Below are 27,345 nucleotides of genomic sequence, written 5' to 3'. Positions count from 1 at the left end.
ATAAATAAATATGCTGAATACAAGTTCTGAATAGGTTTTTTGAAGCACCAACAAATAGATTCAAGGCATTTTAACACAACTATACTTACGAACTGGATCCATTTGAATAGCCGTCAGACGTGCTATTATGGAATCTGAAGTGTCGACGTAATTTCATAAAGTCATTCTGTTTGAAGTAATTTGTGAAGGGTCAACGCACTATTGATTGGTTATATCCAATGGACATCAAAAGATATATGTAGTGTAAAGAGTACAACTGTCAATCTTTAGTTGAGTGATTGACAGTTAATGGAAGTTGATTAATTTAATCAAACAGTTTGATTAATTAATCGAATACCATTGGAGCTTCAAACTATAAGTCCATATCGTCCCCTCATTAGCTCAATTGCGATAAAAATGAGAATCTAATTAGTTCGGATTAATTCGAATTGTTCAGATTAATAAAGAAAACTATTTATATAAAACTATGCGAGATATAATTTGAGAGAAAATATCAAACTTAATATGAATTTGATTCATATGAATAAATGAGAGAATTTGATTTTATAACTCAAATTAAAGTGTATATATATATATTAAATAAGGATTAGTTTTTACATTTGTGTATTTTAATTACATAAAATAGGTTGTTAATTAAAGTACATATTAATTAAATAAAAATTAGTTTTAATTAATTATATGTATTTTTAATTACATAAACCTTTCATTTTCTTCAAATAACCTATAAATCTTTCATTTTCTTCAATAGATTCAATCGTTATTATTTCATCTTCCACTTACACTATTATAAATACTCCAAAATGTGTTGGAGTTTTAACGTGTTAAAAATATTGAAGTTATTGAAGGTTTTGGAAAAGTAATTTTTTCCTCTCAAAACAAAATCATTCCTTCTCCAAACTATTCAAAGAAGCCCACAATCTCTATATGGTTCTCTATCCCAAGAATACCGAGGTCTCCACATGTGGTGTCTGTTGTTCTGAATACTTGTTGCTATGTTTTTTATTATTCGAGTTCGAAGATTTTGGAGAGGAAATCGTAAGGGTACATTTTCAAAATCTTTTTTTCTTCATAATTTCTATGCATATGTATAATTGATCATGTGTATTCTATTTCCATCACATATATTCTTTGCACGTTGTGTAAAATTAAAATTAGGACGCGATCTTTTCTGCAATAGGTACTTGCATATCTTTTCTCCTAAAACTATGAGAAATTTAGCCTGACATGACTTCCATAGAAAGAACCATATCAAGAATATCAAAATATATAAAATAATTCAAGAATATAAAAGGGAAAGAAGAGTTATCCGGCTTCAAATCGCATTTCTATGATGAATTTGGCCTTCAAACGATCTTCGATCTCTCCAGCATCAAGAAGACTCCATACTCTGCTCTAAACCCTCTCTCTAGGCCTAAAAGGCTCTAAAATTCAATTTGGAGGCTGGCCAAAAACCCTAGGTTAAATAGCCAAAATTTTCCAAAACGGTAGATTTTTCCAAAAAGGAAAGTCAAACCTTTCCATGATGCACAAACAATGTCGGATGATAGTCAGAAGCTTTTTTTAATGGGGTACAAAAGATAATAGGCAGTAAAAATTTGCACATAAACTTCTTGGAAAAATTCGTCGAGGGTAGCGTTGTGGTGCTATGCTCGGTGCTACCCTACTTTTCCATATATTTATATTTTCTTCCATCTTTTCTTCCCACTTTTTGATGCTTAGCTTGGGTTTGACTTCATTGGACTTATTTAGGTATTTTTTTTTTACTCATTTCTATATTTAATCTCTATCCCGAACGCAACCCTGCCAAATCTAAAAAGAATCATGTAAAAACTATTCTAAATTAAGGGCAAATACATACATTTTAGGTGTGTTTCACTTGTCCCGTCGATCGCCGATGACTGACACTTCTACAACCAGATTTATCGTCTAACGAACTTGTTCTGGGCAGGTTTGGTTTATGAATTCTATCCAGTTCAGGTGAAGAGCTTCATAGTTTTTATCATCAGGAGCCACGCAAAGTCGATCTTAACATTTATCTAGACCACAATGCTCATCAGGAGGTGTGAAGGCAAGCTGAACAAGTATGGATTAGTGTGTAGGGCCTCTACTATAGAGGCATTGATATCAAGATTAAAGGCTGTCACTAATGGAGTGCAAGCACATTCATCAAGTAATAGATAGTAAAACGATCATGAGGGACCAAATATCATCTTCAGGGTTCAAACATACAGATTTAGTCTAACTATTTTAATATTGTGTCAATTTTATCTAAGGGATGGAAACTAAATGATTGGTTTGCATTTTTGAAATAAAAGTAGAATTAGAAAATAAAGATTGAAATTACGTTTGGATGATAAAAGTATCCTAGGGTATTAATTTAATTAGTTATTTCATTAAGAGCCCATTTGGATTGACTAGAGAAAAAATATTTTTTAAAAAGATATTTTAAAACTCTTTTGATTAAAACATTGAGTTGTTTTCCAATACATCATTTTTTTCCAAAATGATTTATTTAAAAGTTAAACACTCGAAAAGTTAAATCCACACACACCTTAAGTCATGCAAAGGTTTCTATAGATTATTGTGAGATTAATATGCTTAAATCAAGAAATCATTTTCTGGTTTATTATCTTTCAATAGCAATCTTTTTCCACAAACATAATTGATTACTCATTTCTTAAAACCAAATTGAGAAAAATGTTTTAAGAATAGTCCTAACCAACTTTCATTATCAACCTAACTATTTTCGTAATAGATTTTATAATGATCGAATACTATAAGTCCGATTAAATATGCAATCTTTCAAATTGAACATTCAACCTAACATGCATTGATGACCAACCAACACAAAGATAAGAACAATAGTATTGAAAAACATTCTATTCCACAATATCCATAAAATTACTATGCATTAACTCAAGTCCATAAATAAATTCCTATAACACTCTAGAACTAAAAAGTCTAGCCACTCATAATTGTCAAATACTTATTTGCATAAAATTTAACGAACATAAACAATAAAGAAAAGGAAAAATAAATAGGGATGAACTACTATCGAAGTGACTCTCCTCCGTTGCACACCGTCGATCAAGCCTTGATTTGCACCTTGGGATCACAAACAACTTCCAACAAATTCTACTCACACTTTCAACTCTTTTCTGTAGCAAAACTCACTTTAGGGCTCCAAAATTTCATGATTGAAGGTAGCTAAAAGTCCTAATACTTAAAATAGAATTTTCCTAGGCTGTAAATCATTTTTTCCTAAAATAGAACTAACGTCATGACACTGTCTTGGTCTTTAGTCAATGTGAAGTGTGAGAGTTTCTGAATCTAATTTATATGGCCAAATAGAAAGCAAACAATCAGCAAAAATAAATCAAAAACAGTAAAGAACACCAAGATATATAGTGGTTTGATCAGTTTGATCTACATCCACTTTAAAAACCAGCTTGAATTAATTTATTAATGAGCAATAAAGGAATTTTACAAATTACAGATAATCAACGAAATCACCAATCTGTAATCTTAGGATCCACTGATATCAAAAGATCCGTACATAACGTCTGAGAACAACCTGTTGCAAAACAACCCAAAATAGTGTGCTACCCGCCTCTTACCGGCAAACCACCAAAACAAAATCTGCAGCAAACCCACACGCTGAATCGGAACTGACCAACGCACCCACGCGCTAAACCGGAGCTGATCAGCGCACCCATGCGCTAAACTGGAACTGACTAGCCGCTGCTCTTCCATGCAAGAACCGGTGCTGACGGAAACCCACGCCCATGTCGTCGACCTTGCCGGACAGAGAAAACCCACGATCGGATGACTACTGTCTTCCTTCTTTCAGTTGCGGCGACTTCCTCACAGGCGGCTCGTGGTCTTCAAAATGGTCCCAGGCGGCTGTCCCCTTTTTCTTCAGCTCCAATTACACGAATTCCAGCCCTATTTTGGAGAAGAAAGAGATATTACAAAATTGCCACTGCTCATTAATTACAAGAATGCCATTGGGCCTTTAATTTTTCAAAAAACCCAATAAAACCCACTTAAATACCTTGTTATTTTCTACAAATCTCCCTCATGACAAGAACCTCAGCCCATCTAATAGATATTTAAATCTATGGGATGGAAGAACCTTAGTTAACATATCTGATAAATTTCAACTGTATGAACCTTGACCAGTAACATCTTTTTGGGCCACAACTTCTCTGATAAAATGAAATTTGACATCAATATGCTTAGACCGTTTCGTGATGAGATGGATTCTTCGCAAGATGAATAGCACTCTGGTTATCACAACAGACGATAGGAATGAACTCCTGCGATAATAACTCGCCAAGTATCTTTTTCAACCACACTGCCTCTTTCACAGCTTCACCCACTAAAATATAGTCTGACTCAGTAGTAGACAGGGCAATAATTGTAGAGCAACCTTCCAACTGACCACATTACCAAACAAACGAAAAATGTGACTTAATAGAGGCCTTCTTTTGTCAAGGTCTGCAACATAATCTGCATCTGTGAAGCTTTCCAACAGTGTTGATTTATCACAATCCCTGCTAAAACACAATGATACACTGGCACTACCTTTCAAATATCGAAGCACCCATTTAACTACATTCCAATGCTTCTTCTCAGGATTTTACATAAACCTACTTATCATACTCATAGCATATCTCAAGTCAGGCCTAGTACAAATCATCAAATACATAATACTTCTGACAGCATTATAGTAGGGAATATTAGCCATCTCTAATGTTTCTTGTTCAGTAACAGGACATGGAGACGAAGAAAGCCTAAAATGAGATACTAAGGGTGTCAAAACTGCCTTACAACCAGACATATTATACTTCTCAAGCAGTTTATACACATAACTCTCCTGCAAAATGGTTAACAAACCTTTCTCCCTATTTCTTTTTACATTCATGCCTAGGATCCTTTTCAGTTTACCTAAATCTTTCATCTCAAATTTACTACTCAATCGTTTCTTGAGATCACAGATTTCAGAATAATCCTTAGACACCAGAATCATATCATCTACATACAGAAGTAGATAAGTATATGTACCTTTCTGAGATAGTTTCCAATACATGCAGGCATCATATGAGCTCCTGTGAAACCCTTGCTTCAAAATAAAGGTGTCAAACCTGATATACCATTGTCTCGACGATTGCTTCTGTCCATAGATGGACCTATGAAGACGACAAACCATATCTTCATTTCCTTTCACCTCATAGCCCTTAGGTTGGCCATGTAGATCACTTCCTCCAATTCTCCATGAAGGAAAGCTGTGGTGACATCCATCTGTTCAACAAACATATCAAAGTGAACAACAATAGATAAAATTAATCGAATGGACGAATGCCTCACCACTTGAGAGAAAACCTCATGAAAGTCAACTCCCTCCTTTTGAGTGTAGCCCTTGGCTACCAGTCTAGCCTTATACCTAGGCTTATTGTCACCTTCTATACTTGGCTTGATTTTATAAATCCACTTTGACTGAATGAGTTTATGATTAGGAGGCTTTGGAACCAATGACCATGTATGATTCTTCTGCAACGAGAACAACTCTACTTCCATAGCATCCTTCCATTGTTCCTTCGAATTAGATACAATAGTCTCCTCAAAAGTAAGAGGCTCTGCTTCAATACTGTTAGCTGCACAAGTAAGAGCATAAGCAACTAAATCAGCATAACCATACCTCGTAGGAGCTTGCCTCACCCGTTGAGGCCTGTCGAGTAAGCTAATAGTTCTGTAGGTCACTACTACTTGAGCTTTCTTCACCAAAAACTCCCTCATCAATTAAAGTCCTCTACAGTTGAGGTTGTCTACCATCAGAACTGGATGACTGATCACTGGAATCACATGAACTAACTAATGATCATGCTTTAGAATCAATTCTAACCTCTACCTCAATCTGATCAACTGTCTGCTGTTTCTGCTGCTCTTTGACACGAAATGGCATCTCTGTTTCATTAAAGGTCACATCTTTACTGATAATGCATTTATTTCTTTCATCTTCCAAGCACCAAAGTTTATATCCTTTAATACCCTGAGGATAGCCAATAAACAAACATTTCAGTGCCCTCTTATTCAGATTCCCTTCCTTAACATGAGCATAGGCTGAACATCCAAACACTCTGAGATGATCCAGACTTGGAGCTTTTCCTGTCCATATCTCCTGAGGAGTCTTTGAGCCTAAAGTGGAAGACGGACTCCTATTAATAAGATAACAAGCTGTTTGGGCAGCTTCCCCCTAAAATTTCAAGGGTAATGAAGCATTTGTCAAGAGACATCTTGTACACTCCATAATTGTTTTGTTGAACTTCTCAACTAAACCATTCTGCTATGGAGTGTACGTAACAGTGAAATGCCTCGTAATTCCCTCAAATTTGCAAAATTTATCAAATTTATGATTCACAAATTCCAAACCATTGTCTGTCCTCAAATACTTTCCTTTCATGCCTGTCTGGTTCTCAACCTGCTTTTTCCATTCAAGAAATTTCCCAAAAGCTTCATCCTTCTATTTCAATGTATATATCCACACCTTTCTTGAAAAGTCATCAATGATCGACATAAAGTATCTCGAACCTCCCATAGAAGAAACCTTTGTAGGACCCCATAAATCTGAATGAATATAATCTAAAATTCCTTTGGTAGAATGCTTCCCTTTCCCAAATTTTACTCTGGTAGACTTTCCCATTATGCAATGTTCACAAAATGGGAGTTCAATATCTTTAACTCCTTTAAGAAAACCTTGTTTTGAAAGAGCTTGAAGACCTCTTTCACTCATATGAGCTAGTCTGTTATGCCATAACATAGACTTATTTGTTTCTTTCCCAAATGCAATAGCAGCACTACCTGAAACTATAGTACCCTCCAACACATAAAGACCATTTCTCAAGGTCCCCTTCAGCTTAACCAAAAGACTCTTGATAACCTTCAAAACTCCATTCTCAGATTTATAGGAATAACCTGTTCTATCTAATTCGCCCAGAGAAATTAGATTTCGTTTGAGTTCTGGAACATACCTTACATTTGTAAGAATTTTGATCATACCATCATGTGTTGCAATTCGAACTGACCTAATTCCTTTTACATCAAAGCACCATTATAACCAAGCAAAACTGATCCCCCATCATTTTCGTAAAAGTCAATCAAGAAATCCCGATTAGGAGTCATATGAAACGTGCACCCTGAATCCATGATCCAAGCCTTCTGAATGTCTTTGCTGGACACCATCAAAACCTCTGCTGAATCATACCCATCAGTAATATTTGCTGCACTAGAATCCCCTGCATGCTTGCTACTTGCTGCTTCCTTGCTCTTATTCAAAGGGCAATTTTTTCTAAAATTTCCTTCTTTATGACATAGGAAACACTTTTTGGTTTTCCCCTTTGATTTCGACCTAGATCTGGACTCTTTTCCTTTTACGTTCTTTTTCTCACTTCTGCCTCTGGCCATGAGTAACTCTCCATCCTTGCATTCCTTTTTAATCTTGAGATTTCTCGTTCTCAAAGCATCCAACACTATATCCATGGACAATGAATCCCGTCCATATTTAATAGCTGCCTTAACTTCTCGATACGATTCTGGCAAAGAATTCAAAAGAATAACTACTTGATTTTCATCCGACATCTTCTCACCGATATTATTGAGATTAACTATAATCTTCTAGAATTCATCTAGGTTCTCTTTTAAGCCTTTACTTGAGTCCATCTTATATCCAAAGAATTTCTCCTTTAGATAAAATTTATTTGGCAAGGACTTAGTCAAATAAAGACTTTCTAATTTCTTCCACAAATCCGCTGTAGTAGTGGTCTCATCTACTAGCCTAAGCACTCCATCTTACAGATATAGAATTATCGTCGAATAGGTCATCTCATCCATATCCCTTTTTTTCAGCTTCTGTAATTGTTGGTGGAAGGTCATCTTCGTCTAAGATTTTGGTTACCTTTTGTTGTACCAGAATAGCCCTAATCTTTTTCCTCCATAACCCGAAGTCACCTTTCCTATCAAATTTAACAACTTCGAATCGTGTAGACATTTAAGCCATCTTTCAAATTAAACCCAACAAAAAAATCCTTGAACAAAGAATATGCCAGCACACACTACCACACACCCTTCTTGGATCAACTGGAGCTCTGATACCACTTGTGAGAGTTTCTAAACCTAACTTATATGGCTAAACAGAACGCAAACAATCAGCAGAAATAAATCGAAAGCAGTAAAGAACACCAAGATATATAGTGGTTCGATCATTTTGGTCTACATCCACTTTGAGAACTAGCTTGAATTAATTTATTAATGAGCAATAAAGGAATTTTACAAATTACAGATAATCAACGAAATCACCAATCTATAATTTTAGTATCCACTGATACCGAGAGATCCGCACACAACATCGCCTCTGAAAACTGAGAACAACCCGCTNAATTTTAGTATCCACTGATACCGAGAGATCCGCACACAACATCGCCTCTGAAAACTGAGAACAACCCGCTGCAAAAGAGCCCAAAACAGTGTACTACCCACCTTTGACCGACGAACCACCAAAACCAGATCTGCAGCAAACCCACGCGCTGAACTGAAACTGACCGGCGCACCCACGCGCTAAACCTGAGCTGACCGGCACACCCACGTGCTAAACCGAAACTGACCAGCCACTGCTCTTCCATGCAAGAACCAGAACTGACGGAAACCCATGCCCACGTCGTCGACCTCACCGGATGGAGAAAACCCATGGTCGGACGATTGCTGTCTTCCTTCCTTCAGCTACAGCGACTTCCTCACATGCAGCTTGTGGTCTTCAAAATGGTCCCAGGCGACTGTCCCCTTTTTCTTCAGCACCAATTACACGAATTCTAGCTCTATTTTGGAGAAGAACGGAATATTACAAAATTGCCACTGCTCATTAATTACAAGAATGCCATTGGGTCTTTAATTTTTCAAAAAACCCAATAAAACCCACTTAAATACCTTGTTATTTTCTACATGAAGCTTCCATCAGCACCGCAGTGCTTTCTCCCAGCACCGTGGCTCTGCACGTTGTGTTGTAGCAATCCTTTTTAACACCCATTCTATCTTTAGCACAAGGACACTCCCCCACTTTCTTCCATTCTTAATTTTTTTCATCTCAAGTTTTGAGAGTTTTGCTCGAATTTGATTCTTTTGGCTCCCAAATCTTGTTTTTTTGCTAAATTTTGAAAAACACTAGCAAACAACATAAGATTTAAAGAAAAAAAAATATTTCTAAATAAAAGACAAAGAAAATACTTTTCAAGTGCTTTTCAAGCTCTCGTGTCGACTTTGATGACACTTCAATCTTGGGTCATGACCATAGTGGTGAGGGTTTAGCTTGATTATTTAAGTTATTTAGGTCATAACCTTTTAACGTACCCCTTGGCTTTAGCTTCCTAGTGTAGGATAGATATATGCCAACTTTAGAGGAGTGGTGCATAAGGCTTATTCAAACTAATTAAACTTTTTCTTAAGGTGGGTCAAATTAAAAAATTCACACACTTTTACCAGCAAATAATTTAAAGTGATAAAATTAACACATCTCAAGGAAGCACAGAAGATTAGTTCATCGAAGTGCATTCTTAGTTAATGTGGTAGGGGGGGATCGATAATTGAAAGTGCGTAAAAGAAATGAAGTGTAAAAAAAGTAGAGATAGAAGTGAAATTAATCGAGAGGTTTTTGCTCAGAGGAATGAATTCTCCCAATGTAATTAAGATCATTTAACCAATATATGACTTAAAGTCCTTGTTTATGCTTAGCTCAATTTAGTTACAATCCTAACCAATGGTCCTAATTATCTAATTAGCTAAACATGCTCAAAAGAATCCATAATAAACATGATTAACCAACCACATTAAGCTCTAGGGATGACGTTAAGATGAATGTTTAACTTTCACCGTCTAAGTTTCTCCCTAAGTCGATAGGACAAACTACTATTCATTATAGACAATGAATTGCAAGCCTAACTAACCTATTGCTTCCTCTAAGATGAACCTGTAATTAAATGTGACAAATTACAAGCTAATCTTCAAGCATTTAAATTACACAACAAATAATTGGTCATCAGTCAATAATAAAGTCATGCCATTCATAAATGTAAAACTTGGATTGAAACCCATAAACAAATTCGTGTACATCATAAAGTCATAATCTCTCAAAATATCGTTAAGTTCCTTCAAATCCCAGAGCTAGGAAACTAAAATCTTACCTTCCTATGTAGGATGAGAAGCTACAATCTGGCATCTGCTCAATTAATTACTAAATGAACACCTAAAAAAGAAAGTGGAAGAGAGAAGAGAGGGGAAAATCAACTAGAAGCCCAAATATGGGTGATTCTTACATCCTCCTTTGTCCTAAAACGGAAAGAATCTTATATGTTGCAGTCGCAACGTTGAGGCCTCGAGCGCTTTCGTCAATAATCGAAGTGTTGCAACACTACATGTAGTGTTGCAATGTTGCTCTATTTTTCAGCATCAATTAGCTACTTCCTTATAGCGTTGCGCAATGCTCGGTTGATCATTGCAATGCTCTGTCCAGGGGTATTTTTGTCCTTTTACATTTTTTTGAAGCCTGATTGCTCAAATTAGCTTCTAATTGCTCCAAATTAATCTTGAACAGCTCGTAACAATGAATTCTAGCTCTAAGATGCTCCATACCTATAAAATCATTAAATAAACACATTAAACATACTAACGACCTAGAATTAGAAAGAGGAAAATAGCACATCTTAGGTGCTATCATGTTAACACTTTATTTTGGTTTTTGCTAGAATTGTAAGGGTGCCAGCCAAGCTTCCTTCCACTTGGTGCAACATCAACCTTATTGATGTGAGCGCAAGCACATACATCGAGTAATAATATAGTTAAGACGACATAAGAGATCGAGTATCATCCTCGAGAAATCAGATTAATTTATCTTTTAGCTATTCAAAGATCGTTCCAATTTTATTTATGAGACCGACTTCGATGGGAACAAATTAAACTAATCTAATAAAGGAATAAAAGTGATTGAAAATTATCAAATTAGAGACTTTTTAAGGAATAGATTTTATTAAAGGCATTCTTAAACACACTCGCTTTGACTCTTGAAATAAATAACACAACATTTAGATCTAGAAGTCTTTTATCCAAATTGAATCTTTCGAAGAAAAAAAATCTTTTTCTTTCACTTAAATACTAATTACTAATTCCTTGAAACTAGATAATTAAGCAAAGCATTAAGACTATTCATTGACAATCTTTATCGTTATCCAACTACTTTTTCGTGTGTTCAAATGATAATCTAGCATGCATAATCTAATCTAAACCCTACTTTCTAAAGCAAGATTTAAATCATGAAATCATTCAAATACTGATCAAACATTTAAAAGCATCAAGAAAGATCATGCTAGAAAGCGTAAATGCAAACTATCATTTAAGAAGCAAATTATTCAACAATTTAACCTAAGAATTCATCTACCTCTAATGTTAGGGTTGATTCCCTAAATCTCGTGGGTCTTGTAGTTGTAATTGTATTCTACAAACAATTTATTTATCTAATAAAATAAAGAGGTATTTTATTTATCATTTAGTTGCATTTATAAAAAAAACAATAAACTAGGATCCAAAGTTATTTTCTAAAACTTAAACATGTATGTAAAGACATGCAGCTGAATGATGTTTAAATTATAACCTAAATGGTCTGTAGTAGAAGGAGAAGATTGGGTATCTTATCCTGGTGACACTACAAATACAACCTACTTTATAATTATTACAATTGTTGTAAAGTGCTACAAAGGATCTGATCCTGATCATTTATGTGTAGACATGTGAGTAGGGGTCTTCTATGCAAAGAGTTTGTATAAGATCGGACCACGAATGTATAGTCTCTCTATAACACTATTGATAAATGAGCCTTGCATTTCGTCATGATGACCATAAGTGACTTGACTTGAATCCTCAGTGAGTTTTGAAGTCCTACCTATGAAGGCGGTCCTTTAATTTATATGGGTGAGAATGGTCTGTTTCGTTGACTCAATATGTCTACCATTTTGGGGATTCATCTGATTAGAGAGTTGGGAACACAGCTACACAAGAAAGAATTGCTCTTTCTCTATAGTTAGCAACTGTAGATAAATTGCTTTCTGAGAAGCTGATTTTAGGACTTGAACAATGTGACACCACACTCTCTTCTGGCCCGAGAGAGGTTTAGTCATAGTTGGACATGAATTATTGTTCAATAGAGGGATTGATGGTACTTAAGGAGTTAGATGTAACAATAGGGGTAAAACGATAATTTTGGCCCAACTGTACTTACGAGCAATTTGTGAAGGGTCAAACGCATTTTTAATTGGTTATATCCAATGGACATTGAAAGATATATGTAGTGCGAAGAGTGTAGCTGTCATTCTTTAGTTGAGTGACTAATCGTTAGTGGAAATTTAATCAAACGGTTTGATTAATTAATCGAGTACCATTAGAGTTTCAAACTATAGGTCCATATGGTCCCCCATTAGCTCAATTGTGATAAAAATGAGAATCGAATTAATTCAGATTAATTTGAATTGTTCAAATTAATAAAGGGAATTATTTATATAAAACTATATGAGATATAATTTGAAATAAAATATCAAACTTAATATGTTGATTCATATTAATAATTGAGAGAATTTATTTTTATAATATCAAACTAAAGTATATATATAAATTAAATAATAATTAGTTTTATTTAATTATATTTGTGTTTTTTAATTACATAAAATAGGTTGTTAATTAAAGTACATATTAATTAAATAAAAATTAGTTTTATTTAATTATATGTATTTTTAATTACATAAACCTTTCATTTTCTTCAAATAACTTATGAATCTTTCATTTTCTTCAATAGCTTCTCTTGTTATTATTTGGAAAATGAAAAAAAAAATCTTTCATCTTCCACTTACACTATTATAAATACTCTAAAATGTGTTGGAGTTGTAAGGTTTACTATGCATTACCAAAATTTCCCGCTCTAGAGCAAGAAAGAAAAATTAGACGAAAAACACTATTTTTTTTTTTTTTTTGGGTTGAAAATATTGAAGTTGTTGAAAGTTTTGGTAAGTTTTTTTCTCTCATAACAAAATCATTCCCTCTCCAAACTATTCAAAGAAGCCCACAAACCCTCTATGGTTCTCTACCCCAAGAATAACGAGGCCTCCACGTGTGGTGTATGTTGTTTCTTAATACTTGTTGCTATGTTTTTTATTGTTCGTGTTTGTAGCTTTTTGAGAGGAAATCGTAAGGGTACATTTTCCGAATCTTTTTTCTTCTTAATTTCTATGCATATGTATGCTTAATTGATCATGTATATTCTATTTACGTCACATATGTTCTTTGTGCGTTATGTAAAATTAAAATTAGGACGCGATCTTTTCTGCAATAGGTACTCACATATCTTTTCACCTAAAACTATGGGAAATTTAGCCTAACATGACTTCTATAGACAGAACCATAACAAGAATACCAAAATACATAAAATAGTTCAAGAATATAAAATGGAAAGAAGAGTTATCCGACTTCAAATCGCGTGTCCATGATGAATTTGGCCTTTAAACGATCTTCGATCTTTCTACTATCAAGAAGACTCCATACTCTGCTCTAAACCCTCTCTCTAGGCCTAAAAAGTTCTAAATTTCGATTTAGAGGTCAGCCAAAAACCCTAGGTTAAATATGCAAGATTTTCCAAAAGTAAGGAAAGTCATACCTTTCTATGATGCACAAACAATGTCGGACGACAGTCAGAAGCTTTTTCTAATGGGGTACAAAAGATGATTGGCGGTAGAAATCTGCACATAAACTTCTCGGAAAATTTCGCCGCAGGTAGCGCTGTGGCGCTATGCTCGATGCTACCCTGCTTTTCCACATATTTATATTTTCTTCCATCTTTTCTTCCCTCTTTTTGATGCTTAGCTTGGTTTGACTTCATTGGACTTATTTAGGTCTTTTTTTTTTACTCATTTCTATATTTAATCTCTATCCTAAACATAACCCTGTCAACTCTAAAAAGAATCATGTAAAAACTATTCTAAATTAAGGGCAAATAACATACATTTTAGGTGCGTTTCGCTTGTCCCGTCGATCCCCGATGACTGATACTTCCACGACAAGATCTATCGTCTGACCAACTTGTTCCGAGAAGGTTTGGTTTATGAATTCTATCCATTTCAGGTGAAGAGGTTCCTAGTTTTTATCATCAGGCACCTTGCGAAGTCGATCTTAACATTTAGCTAGACCACAATGCTCGTCAGAAGGCGCGAAGGCAAACTTAACAAGTAAGGACTAGTGTTCAGGGCCTCTGCTGTAGAGTCATTGATATCAGGATTGGAGGTGATCTTTAATGGAGTGCAAGCGCATTCATCAAGTAATAGATAGAAAAACGATCAAGAGGGACCAAATATCATCCTCAGGGTTCAAACACACAGATTTAGTCTAACTATTTTAATATTGTATCAATTTTATCTAAGGGATGGAAACAAAATGATTGGTTTGCATTTTTGAAATAAAAGTAAAATTAGAAAATAAAGATTGAAATTAAATTTGGATGATGAAAGTATCCTAGGGTATTGATTTAATTGGTTACTTCATTAAGAGCTCATTTGGATTGACTAGAGAAAAAATATATATTTTTTAAAAAGATATCTTAAAACTCTTTTAATAAAAACGATTTTAAATGAATTTTGAATGTACTTCAAAAGCTATTTTGAGTCGATTTCAAATATATCAATTTTTTTCAAAATGATTTATTTTTTAATACTCAAAAAGTTAAATCTACACACACCCTAAGTCACACCCTAAGTCATGCAAAGGTTTCTATAGATTATTGTGAGATTAATATGCTTAAATCAAGAAATCATTTTTTGGTTTATTATCTTTCAATAGCAATCTTTTTTAAAAAAACATAATTGATTACTAGTTTCTTGAAACTAAATTGAGAAGAATGTTTAAAGAATAGTCATGACAAACTTTCATTATCAACCTAACTATTTTCATAATAGATTTTATAATGATCCAATACTATAAGTCCAATTAAATATACAATTTTTCAAATTGAATATTCAACCTAACATGCATTGATGACCAACCAACACAAAGATAAAAACAATAGTATTGAAAAACATCCCATTCCACAATATCCATAAAATTACCGTGCATTAACTCAAGTCCATAAATAAATGATTCAACAATCTAGAACAAAAGAGTCTAGCCATTCATGATTATCAAATACATGCTTGCATGAAATTTAACGAATATAAACAATAAAGAAAGGGAAAAATAAATAGGGAAGAACTACTGTCGAAGTGACTCTCCTCCGTTGCATACCGTCAATCAAGCCTTAATTTGTACCTTGGGATCACAAATGACCTCCAACAAATTCCGTTCACGCTTTCAACTCTTTCCTGCAGAAAAACTCACTTTAGGGCTCCAAAATTTCATGATTGAAGGTAGCTAAAAGTCCTAATACTTATAAGAGAATTTCCTAAGCTGTAAATTATTTTTTTTTTCCTAAAATAGAACTAACGTTGTGACATTGTCTTGGTCTTTAGTCAATGTGAAGCTTCCATCAACCGTAGCACCGCAGTGCTTTCCCCCACCACCGTAGCTCTGCACGTTGTGTTGTAGCAATCCTTTTTAACGCCCATTCTATCTTTAGCACAACGAGACTCCCCAACTTTCTTCCATTCTTAATTTTTTTCATCTCAAGTCTTGGGAGTTTTGCCCGAATTTGGTTCTTTTGACTCCCGAATTTTGTTTTCTTGCTAAATTCTGAAAAACACTAGCAAACAACATAAGATTTAAAGAAAAAAAAAAACTTCTAAATAAAAGATAACGAAAGTTCTTTTCAAGTGCTTTTCAATCTCTCGTGTCGACTTTAATGATGCTTCAATCTTGGGTCGTGACCATAGTGGTGAGGGTTTAGCTTGATTCTTTTAAGTTATTCAGGTCATAACTTTTTAACACCCCTTTGGCTTCGGCTCCCTAGTGTAGGAGAGGTATATGCCAACTTTAGAGGAGTGGTGCATAAGGCTTATTCAAATTAATTAAACTTTTTCTTAAGGTCGGTCAAATTTAAAAAATGAACACACTTTTTGCTAGCAAATAATTTAAACAAGAATTTTATGAAATAATTTCAACTCAAAATATTCGATAAATAGTTGGATTTGGTGTCCTCTCATGTATCTTGTATTTTGTAAATACATATCATACACTTATTAAAATAAGAAGTATTTTATTAACATTTAGACTGCATTAATTCAATCTAATAAACAAAGATCCAAGGTTATTTCATGTAACTTAAAACATGTATGTGGTTGACATACAATTGGATCATGTTTAAATAATAACTTAAATGGTCTATAGTAGATGGATAATGCTAGGTACCTTATCTTGGTGACACTGCGAATACGACCCATTTAGTTGTTACAATTGTTGTAAAGTGCTACAAATGATCTGATCCTAATCATTCATGTGGAGACATGTGAGCGGGGGTATTCTAACAAAGAGTTTATATAAGATCGGACCACGAAATGAATAGTATCTCTATATAATACCGTTACTTGAAGAGGCTCACATTTTACGGTAGCTTGATCTTAATCTTGAGTGAATTGTAAGCTCCTATTTATGAAAACAATTTTTTGATCTGTATGGGTGAGAGTGTCTATGTTAGCCGACTCAACAAGCCAATCATTATGGGAATTCGTCCAAATAAGGAGTTGGGAACACAACTACACAAGATAGAGTTCACTCATTTCTAATCTTAGAGAAAGTAAATAAATTGCTACCTTAATAGTTGATTCCGGATCTTGAACAATGAGGCTTCAACCTCTCACTGGCTCGAGAGGTGTTAGTTTATGGTTGGACTATAAACTATTTATTCATTAGAGAAATAAATAGTACTTACGGAGTTATATGTAACTATAGGGGTAAAACGGTCATTTGACCCAGTTGCAGTTATGAGTGATTTGTGAAGGGTCGATTCCTTGTTGATTGGTTATATCCATGGACAAATAAATACATCTATAGTGCAAAGAGTACAACTGTTGGTATTTAGTGGATCGACCAGCAGTTAATGAATATTGATTAATTTAATTAAAGAGTTTAATTAATTAATATCATATCATTGGAGCTTCTAATCTATAGGTGCATAAGGTCCCTTGTTAGCTCGCTAAAGGATAGTAATGAGGAATGATTTAAATTGCTCAAATCAATTTATGAAATTTTATATTAATGAGATTAATATATTATGGTTAATTATAAATGTGATCTATAATCCAAATTATATAAGAGAGAAATATTTAAATGAGATTTAGACATTAAATTTAAGTGAATTAGATTCATGAAAAATTAATTAATTATAATAGTAAAGAGATGGATACATATATATATTTGATGTTAATATGTTGATTAATTAATTGTATATGAAATAAGATTTGATGTATGATCATTTAATTAGTGTGTCAATTAACTAAATAATAATTATTTAATTAATTAGTACTAAGGGTATAAAAGGAAATACAAAATCATTCTCCATATAAATATATTGTTATAGCCCATTTAAGGTAAGGAACTCATTTTTGTGCAAAATACATAGTCTCCACCCCAAAAATCCTCTCTAGCTACTCTCTCACTATTTTCTCTCTAACTCTTACTCTTCCAAGTATTGGAGACCACTCATCAAATCCTTGGATTTGAATAACAAGGTTATTCTTACGGTGGTGTTCTTGATCGTGAAGAGGTGTTCATAATAAAAAAAAATGATTTTTTTTTAGAAGTTTGGGATTCTACAAAGGTGAGCGACGTTTTTTCCTTTTATCCATCTTCAATAGTATGCTGAAATAATGTTTATTCCCCATTGTTCTTTGTATGGACTACTGTAATTTTATTTCTTTTAAAAGGAAAAAACTGAATGCAACGCGATCTTAAGTTTCTACAGAAATTTGATTCCCTTCAAAATTGATAAAAAATTCCAAGTACCCAAGTGGGATTTGGGTAATTTTTCTACACTTTTCTTAATTGATGCTTTAGGGCTCCGTTTTGGTTCGTTTTAGTTCCATTAAGACCTCTAACCCCCTCTTTGATTCTGAGATCCGTAAAATCACGAAATAAACTTATAAAATCAAGGAATGAACCTAAATTAAGCGGAACAAGATAACATATTTTAGATGTTATCACCATGTGTTAAAAGAAGAGAAAATATCGTTTTTTTTCCCTTTTCATTGAGGTCGAAAGAAAGAGTTGGAAGATGTTGGGAAAGAGTTAAAATATGTGATGTTTCTGGCAAAATATGAGAGAGATGAGAAATATTTAAGAGGAAGATGAAGAAGGAGACAGAAAGAGAAGATTTGGGAGATTGTCTGCAAGTAAAAGCTGACATTTTCTGAGATTTAATAGGCAAGAAGAAGAAGCCCACGATTCTGATTTCTTTTTTCTTTTGAAGAAAGGTTGTCGAGAGGGGAAAAAAAAAGTTAAAAGACATTTGAAAAATATTCGAACATTTTTTGTGTTGAGGATAAGTTGAAGCCATTACAAGAGAAAAACACCTAACCAAATGTGGAATTAGAACATCAAGACAATAGAGGAGTGAAATTATAGGACATTTAAAGTAGTGGAGCAGAGAAAAAGCATACTTAAATACTACATGCATGCTAAGGCCCGATGGGGCTTTACATATGAAATAATATAACTAAGTAACATAGTGTAGAATGTTATTACATTAATATTAAATACTCTAACATTGTAAACGTAAATATGTTGAAGATCTTCTTCAGCGAGCTAACATGCATGATTATAAGTCTGAGACTGCACCAATGGAGAGCTGCTTCTTAACCTGAAATAGTATCGTAGCATTGTGGGTGCTCTCTTCGGTATTTGCACCTTCACTGTTACAGAAAGAACCGAGACGAAAGAAATAAAGATGCTGTCAGTTGATTGTTGTCATCTTCTTTCTATTATGTTTGTTGTAACCATCAAAGTTTCTTTGTTGACAATAAGCGCCGGTATAAAAAGAAAACGAATGAGAGAATAACTTGAGGATCAAGATATTCATTCTGTAAGAAGTTTAAAGAAGAAGTGATAAAAGGGGTCCTCCCGATTTGTACAGTAAACGTAGGCCTTTGGCTGAATGACTTGAATATTTGTGTTCTTTCTTTCCTTCTTTACGATCATCTAACTTTTACTTAAGTATCGTGTACACGATCGTTTAGTTCCTCTCACATCATTTACCTGATTGTTTAGCTTTGCACTGCATCGTCTATACGATCGTCAAGTTCCTCAGCTGTTGTCTATACGATCATTTAGTTCTACACAACTATCTTCTACACGATCATCTAGTGCTTCGTGCTATCGTTTACATAATTGAACTATCGTCTAGTTCTTTGGAGCTTCGTCTACACAATTGAGCTGCATTCAGGTAAACGAATGAAGAGTTTTGAAGTTTGAAGCATACAGTCTTCCCTGAGTCTTGAAGTGAAGTCGACCGTTATTGCTAAGTAATTTAAACTTACAAACAAGTTGATCATAGTTATCTGGGGCAACACTCACTCATCCTGATCTCAATTTTGCCGTTAATAAGGTTTATTAATTTCTTCACACACCCACCATTGTACATTGACATGTTGTCAAAAGAATACTGCGTTATTTGAAAACTACCAGAGGTTGATAGAATACACATATGTTTGATTGGGCAATTTGCCCATGATAGACGGATAAATATAAATAGTTATTGTGTATTTCTTGTTAGACATATTTAAATAATAATATATTTAATTAAAGTATGGGCTATGTATGTGAATTAATAATTTATCACATTGGTTTATTTTATTAGATTGGGCTCTATTATGTGATCTAATTAATTAAGGCCCTAGATTACTAATTGAGTATGGACTTAATGGTAGAAGCCCATTCCTAGTTAATTAGGGTTTAATGGAAACCCTAATTGAACTAGTATATAAAGAGACCTTAGGGCTTAATGGGAACCCTAATTGAACTAGATCTTAGGGCTATGGTCCCCAATATACCAAATCAATAAACATTCAATCTTTCTTGAATCCCATCTAGAGAGATGAGAGATCCCACTAAGGGCATTCGAAGTTTTGGTTGGGGAAGACCATAGTCATCAATCATCATCTTGAAGCTATCATCAATTTTGCAATGGAATCCGGTATGTTATTCTTGACAATTTGTCATGAATGATCCTAGTGTTTATCTATTCAATATAGATATTAAAATTTTATGCTAATATTTCTTGGAGGTAGTATTGTCTGTTTCGTTTTAGCTAAACAGAAGATTGTATCCCATTCTTGTATTAGTATTCCCCTATTTCTCAACACATTTTGGTTGTCTACAAGCTTTTATATTCAAATCTTTTTTTAATTATTATCATTTGTAGATAGAAACAATTAAAATGCAAAAAGCACCTTCAAAATCGTTGCAATTCTTCAATTGATAAGCAAGATAGGACATAATTTGAATGATATTGTAAGTTTACAAAGGGATTTGCTCAAATTGAAAATTTGAAGGGTCCATTATAACTATCACTATAATTAAAAAAAGGTGGCCTAATTTTCCATTTCACTTATGGCCATTAAAAATGTGAAAACAAATCTTAACTAGTAGGATCCTTCTTGCTTGAATTTGTTGCTTGTATGAGTTGTATTCTAATACTATTCTCCGCCGCCTGTATGAAAATAGAAATAACAATGAAAAATAAAGGGTGAGAGAGAAATATTAGCAACAAATAAATAGGAGTTCAAATGGATTTTTTTTCTTTTTCTTTTTTTTAAATAATATTTTGTTCCAAATTTGTTTAATTTTAGTCCTATACTTTTAATTGTCCAATTTTAGTCTTCGAACTTTTAACGAATCTTAAATTTAGCCCCTTAAAATTTTTTTCTTTTGTTGAAATTGATTAAATAATAATAGTAATTTTCATGAAAAAAATAAAATATGTGAATATTATTTAGGGTTGTTTTCAAATATAGTAAAATGAACCAAAACATTTACAAATATTGATAGACACTGATAGAATACTATCATCTATCATTGATATACACTAATAGATGTCTATAAGTGTCTATCACTATCCAATTAGTGTCTATCTATCTGTGATAGACACTTGATAGAGTACTATTATCTATTATTAATAGACACTAATAGATGTCTATCTCTATTTATCACTGATAGAGTATCACATTTTGCTATATTTGTAAATATTTTCAAAAAAATTTCATTTAAAATAACTTCCTGTTTTTTTTAAAAAAAAAATTATAGATAACGATTTTTTTTTTTTTTTTTTGATAAAACAACAATAAACTATCAAATTTAAGATTTATTAAAATTATAAAGACTAAAATTAAACAATTAAAAATACATGAATTAAAATTTAACAAACTTTATATATATATATATATTAACACGTACCACTAAGGTGGTGACCGAACATACAGCCTCCTCCAACCTCTCCAAGCTGTCTTCCTGTTCTTTAAATATGCTTAGCCGCTCCGTTAGCATGTACAACTTTTTCTCCAATTGCTAGAATTTATTTATAAAATTAAAAAAAAAATAAACTTTAAAAGTAATTTAGAATAATTGTCAAACAGTCTAATTTTTTCGAAAATAATTTATTTTTTAAAATAATATCTTAAAAAAATATTCCAAACACACTCTTAATTAATAACAAATCAATATTTTTTTATTTGATTAAAATAATATTTGGCATTCTTTCTATTAAACCTCTAAACTCTTAATTAGATTAAGCAATCTCTAAATAATATGGTTTGCCGTAATTACACCATAAACTTTTAATTTAATCATTTTATCCATTTGAACTCCTATTGCTAAATTTTTTTTTTTGCAATCAACTCCTTCTATTAGTTATTTTTTCGAAAATAACTCATTTTTAAAATTATATTCCAAACACACTCTTAATTAATAGTAAATCAATATTTTTTTTACTTGATTTAAAATAATATTTGAAATTCTTTCTATTAAAACTCTTAATTAGATTAATCACTCTCTAAATTATATGATTTGCTGTAATTACACCATAAATTTTTAATTTAATCAATTTATCTACTATAATCTATTAATTTTTACGATAAACTTTTAATTTAATCCATTTAATCAATTGTCAATATATTTGTTAAACTAAAATTTCAACATCAAATCATTTTGTCAATTTCTATTTTTTACTTTAAATTTCATCAAATGTTAGAAAAGAGATGAACCTGGAATGTGCTTTTGGTGATCATTGCCTCTAGTTTGGTAATCACTTCCATGGCCATGCTCAATGCTTGTTCAAAGGCCTTTATGTCAATCTGTTTTTAATTCAAATTCAGTACTTATAATAACAACACCCTTTTCCAAAACAGGGTATAACATTAACTTTGGAAAACTAAATTTAGTCTCAAATTTAATAAAAATATCTATTTAGGTCACGTTTACTAATTCGTAATAAAATTTGGTGCTAAGTATTATTGATAGATCAATCGTAATGAGACACAATCATAAATTTAATTGGATTGTTTTTTATCACTTCTACTTAGAATTATAAATACCGTCACATTTATTGGATCGTTACTGTTACTGTTATCGCTTGGAGACAAACGATAATAGGACTAGTAAATGTGGCAAATTCATAATTTTCATGTAACAGTAACAATAATCATAACCGTAACGGTAAGTTAATGAGATCGGCTAGTAGGTCCATGTAATTTTGAAACGTAATGGGATTGATATCAGGTGAACAACAACAAAAAAATATAATCAAATGAGTCCAATTTTTTAGTAGGTTCCACATTTTACTACGAGTACGAAATACAGGTGAACAACAACATATATAATCAAATGAGTCCAATTTTTTTTATTACCATTGATTTATTTCTTTTTTCCTTAGTAAAGGTGGCCTTAATTAGTCTCTGAACCTTTAAAAACGTTCATCTAATTTGCCAAATTTATACCCATAAATTTTGTTTTAAAGATCATTAATTACTAGATAATGACTTGACTTATTATTTAGACAAATAATTATTGATTTGGTATGACTTGACATATAAATAACAGAATAGTAATAATACTAATAGTAATAATAAACACTAGTATGTTGCAAGGCTTGGCAACATAAAGACAACAAATGCAACAATATGCTATATTTAAAGGCCTAAATTTTGACCTTCTTTTATGACTATACCACTTTATTTTGTGCAACTTTTCACTTATTCATAGGTTATTGGTAAGTCACATTTATGTAAAAATGAACCAATCCAATACATATTTTAAAAACTTGTCGTGTCTTTCACTTGGATCTAAGGTATTATCAACAAACACAGCATATAATTAAGATTTAAAATTAAGGACGAAATTATTGTTAAAATATAATCTTGATTTTGGGTTAGGATTATTTGAGGCTACTTCAAAACAAAAGTTTAATTTTTAGAAGTATTAAATATTAGAATATTATTTTAGATAAATTATTTGTATGAGGTGCTTAAAATATAGTGTAAAATTACCTAGAATATATTATAAAAAAGTGTAATTATAAAGAATATTTTAAAGTGATATTTGTAACTATTAGATCATAATGTGTGGCAAAATCGTAACCCTAAATTTAGGGTTGCTAACTAGTTTGTATGAGAAAAAAAATTAGAAGTGAAAATATCTTAAATATTCCATCAATCTCCACTTTTTTAACCCTTTTATTTGACATTTTTATGTCCAAATCATATTACTTGACGTTTTTTTCCACAGAAACGTCAAGTAATTAAAAACTAAGGTGTCTAGTAATGTAGATTTTGTAATATTGAATTATTAATAGCAAAAGTAGTTTCTCTCTTAAAGGAAACTTTTTCGGTGCACCTAGGCTACACCTAATAAAAAATTGACATTTGTCAATTTTTACTTTTATTTTTTTTATTATATTAAAAAGATACTTTTCTTTAGATAGAAAAAAGGGAACATGATACTTGTTGCACTTAAGTATTGTTCTCTCTCAAATTTCTCTTCTAAATTACTTCCACCTCCAAAAGTAATTTCATGAAGAAATGAAGAATTATGAAAAGAAAAAAAGAAAAAAAGAAAAAAAGAAAAGGTGGAGAAATATTATTTAACTAAGTACCTTGGCTCCATGGAGTAGAGGGAGTCTGAGTGAGAGTGTTGAAAGAACAGAGGCTAAGCTTCCAATTGATTCTTGGTTTCTTTTGTCTAACTTTGCCCATTGCTTGAGGAGACTAACTTGAGGGAAGATTATTCTGTATAATTTGATCTCTTTTCTTAATTTTTCAACTTCAATTCGTTTTTCTAAGATGCGATTTCTCATTCTCAAGTTGTGAAGCCACACACTGAATATTTTGTCCTGTCAAAAAAATAAACAAACCCAACATTATTATTATCCTTTTATCTTTATGGTTCGTTTTACTCTCTTGAAAATATTTTAGTTCAACTAGAAGAGTAACGAGTGATTATCAATTGAGTGTTCATCCTGTGAATATGTTCAAATATGAATTATTACTTGTAGATAAACTATTGAAGTAAAAGATAAAGCCAATTCGAATATAGCTCAATAGATAAAATCATAGTCAATAATTACCATCGTAAAGATTGATGGATTGATCCCTCTCTTTGTAATTGTTGAACTTAAAGAAAACAAAGAAAGAAGCATAGAAGGGTTTTGAATTCAACAACATGGAAATTGGGAATTTGAATTAAAAATCATGTGCCCTAAACACAAAGCTATACTTAGATTGAATAAAACATATAGAATGTTTGATTTAGGATTAAGCTTGATATGACCTAAACATATATAAACGGGCCTTAGTTTTTTAGAGCTAAATTGTAGAAGGTAAAAAGAAATGAAGAAGTAATACCTGAACAAGTGTTTTAACATTAGCCATGGAAATCTCAGCTCTAACGTTAACATACTTCCATTGCAACAACCTATTCTGCAAAATCCTAAAACGATGAAGCTCCTCCGCTTCCGCCGTCATCGCTGCGGCCTTCTTTGGTCTAAAAAACCTCAAAACTCCGCTCACAGCACCACCTCGTTGACCACCTAGTTTCCCTCTCCGTCCATCCACCACCGCAGGCTCGACCGCAGTCAGCGGTGATAAAACAAAGGGAGAGCCCAAGGACCGGCCCGGTGACAGAGCCCACGCAGATGGGGAAGTCGCCGGGGACGACTTCAAGGGCTTGGTAAAGCCAGCCTTGGTTTTACAATTCAAGGGGTTTAAATTCTCCTCATCCTTGTTCTTAGTTCTTGACTTTGTCACTGATTTTGATCGGTGGATGTTTGAGCGTTGGCTTGTGTTTGCGGCGCAGGAGTTGTTCTCGGGTAGGGTTATGGCGGCGGAGGAGCGGCTTTTGCTGCGGACGAGGCTGGCGGGCGACGGCGGCGGGGGAAGGGCGGGGGATTTTGGACGGCGTATGCGTGTGTTGTCCATTTGTGGTGTGGGAATATTTGTTGTTGGTTTTATGGAGAAATGTATATGTAGTGAGTGAGACAGAGAGAGAAGTTGAGAGCACGTTGAGAGAGACTCGGGCGAAATGCAAGCCACCAGCTTCACAACAATAAAGATCTCTCTCATCATTGTTAGGTTGACTTTATTATTTTAATATTAGATTAGAAATTCATATTCCTATATCATTTCAGTATTTGGAGACCCATTATCCTATCTCGCTGATTTTAATTGTTTATGGGCCCATTTGCGGAACGTGTTTCGTATCTCAACGTCATTTTCCTTTCATATATCGTATATCATCTCAGTGTTTGAACATACTTGATCATACTCGATCGTTCATACTCGATCAGAACTCTCCAAACATCAGAACTCTCTAGACATCCGAACTCCCCACATCCTATATCATCTCAGCATCCACTAAAGGAGATAAAATATCATTTTTATTTCTATACTTTGGATTTTGTTTCATTTTGATTAGAAAAATACTTTGGTGCATTTGATAGCACTTGTCCCTAATAATAATTCAGTACTCACTTTTTAATCTAATTTGTAATCAGTACATGAGACAGTTACAAATATAGCAATAATGCCTAAAAATATTTACAGATATAGTATAATGCAATAAAATTTGCAAATATAACAAAATTTAGATTCAACTCTCAGTCTATCAAAGATAGACTATATCATTAGAATCTATCATCGATAGACTATATTATTAATAAGAATCTATCAGCGATATAATCTATCACTGATAGATTTTGTTATATTTATAATTCTTTTACGATATATCTATACACTTAATTATTAGACCTAAAAGTGCTATAGGATGTAATTATTTTTTTTTTCCTTCTTTTTTGAGTTCAAATGTAGCTAGTTATAAACTCTGAATTGGGTTTAAATAACAAAGACTAGATTCAATGAAAGAAAGCTTAGAGATATCATTATTATTTTATTTTTCTGGTTTATATGCTCTTGATAAATATGAAGAACCACCAGACATTATGATGATTACAATGGGGTAGGTAGTAACTTGACTTTCTAAAGTTGCATATATGAAGGCATTGAAAGGGAAAGATGCAATAGCAAGAGATATTTGGATCCACTTTGGAATCAAATATTTTAGGATGATTATAATGGATAGTAAAATTGCTTGTCATATTTTGCAAGTGTGTCAAATAAATAATTTACAAATATGATAATTTTTAAAATTTTTGGAACTACATTGACATACTATTTATATTATCTGTGTGGAATAAACTTCAATCATCGACAGACCATTATATATATATATTTATTAGTTAATAATATTTTAAACATCTATCATCTGATAAACATTTATCATCAATAGTCCATCATCGATAAACATCTATCATCTGATATATATGTGTGTGTCAAGCACTAATAGGTTATTCCATGTTTATCATTGATAGATGCAACATTATCTATCAGACATTTTATGTTTACTGTGTTGATGAACAATTTTTATGTATATTATCGATAGATTATTCATATGTTCATTAATGATGACTTTTTACAACTAAACCATTTTTATTAATTTATACTAGCATTCATCTTTGCATGTTTGATAGACTATTTTTATGTCTATAACTAATAGATATTATTTTCATGTTTATAATTAATAGATAACTTTTGGGTCTATCAATGACTGATAACTATCTATTATTCATTACAAGAAAAATCCTTTTTAGTGAAAATCTTTTAGCAATGCATTCAATTTTTGTTGGTAAAAGTTGAATTATAGCAATGAGTTGAAGAGAATGTAATAAAATTATTTTTTTAGCAACGCAATTTAAAGCAATATCACTAAAAGTTGAATTCCTTCGGTCTATGCCTCTAACGA

General features: G+C 32.7%; 1 protein-coding gene across 1 annotated transcript; it reads right to left on the bottom strand.

The window, feature by feature from the left end:
* Positions 1–20,465: 20,465 nt before the first annotated feature.
* Positions 20,466–25,537, bottom strand: LOC120078448 (QWRF motif-containing protein 7). Its single transcript, XM_039032719.1, has 5 exons — positions 24,894–25,537; positions 24,146–24,382; positions 22,260–22,349; positions 21,454–21,564; positions 20,466–20,710 (listed from the first exon to the last, which is right to left on the bottom strand). The coding sequence occupies exons 1-5, from the start codon at positions 25,464–25,466 to the stop codon at positions 20,639–20,641; spliced, it is 1,083 nt and encodes a 360-aa protein (XP_038888647.1). The 5' UTR covers positions 25,467–25,537; the 3' UTR covers positions 20,466–20,638.
* Between the last annotated feature and the right edge of the window lie 1,808 nt (positions 25,538–27,345).

The sequence above is a fragment of the Benincasa hispida genome, chromosome 5, assembly GCF_009727055.1.
Source record: "Benincasa hispida cultivar B227 chromosome 5, ASM972705v1, whole genome shotgun sequence".
In the NCBI taxonomy this organism is placed as follows: domain Eukaryota; kingdom Viridiplantae; phylum Streptophyta; class Magnoliopsida; order Cucurbitales; family Cucurbitaceae; genus Benincasa; species Benincasa hispida.
Note: the sequence above shows the minus strand (reverse complement) of the source record. Positions and strands in the feature narration are given on the sequence as shown.

Bases quoted from the DNA above. Each gene is read 5' to 3' on its own strand.
- LOC120078448 (XM_039032719.1), bottom strand. From the start codon at position 25,466: ATGGACAACACACGCATACGCCGTCCAAAATCCCCCGCCCTTCCCCCG. The intron at 24,383-24,893 runs GTATTACTTCTT...TTTTTTTGACAG, and splicing joins ATGTTAAAACACTTGTTCAG to GACAAAATATTCAGTGTGTG. The intron at 22,350-24,145 runs GTACTTAGTTAA...AATTAAAAACAG, and splicing joins CTCTACTCCATGGAGCCAAG to ATTGACATAAAGGCCTTTGA.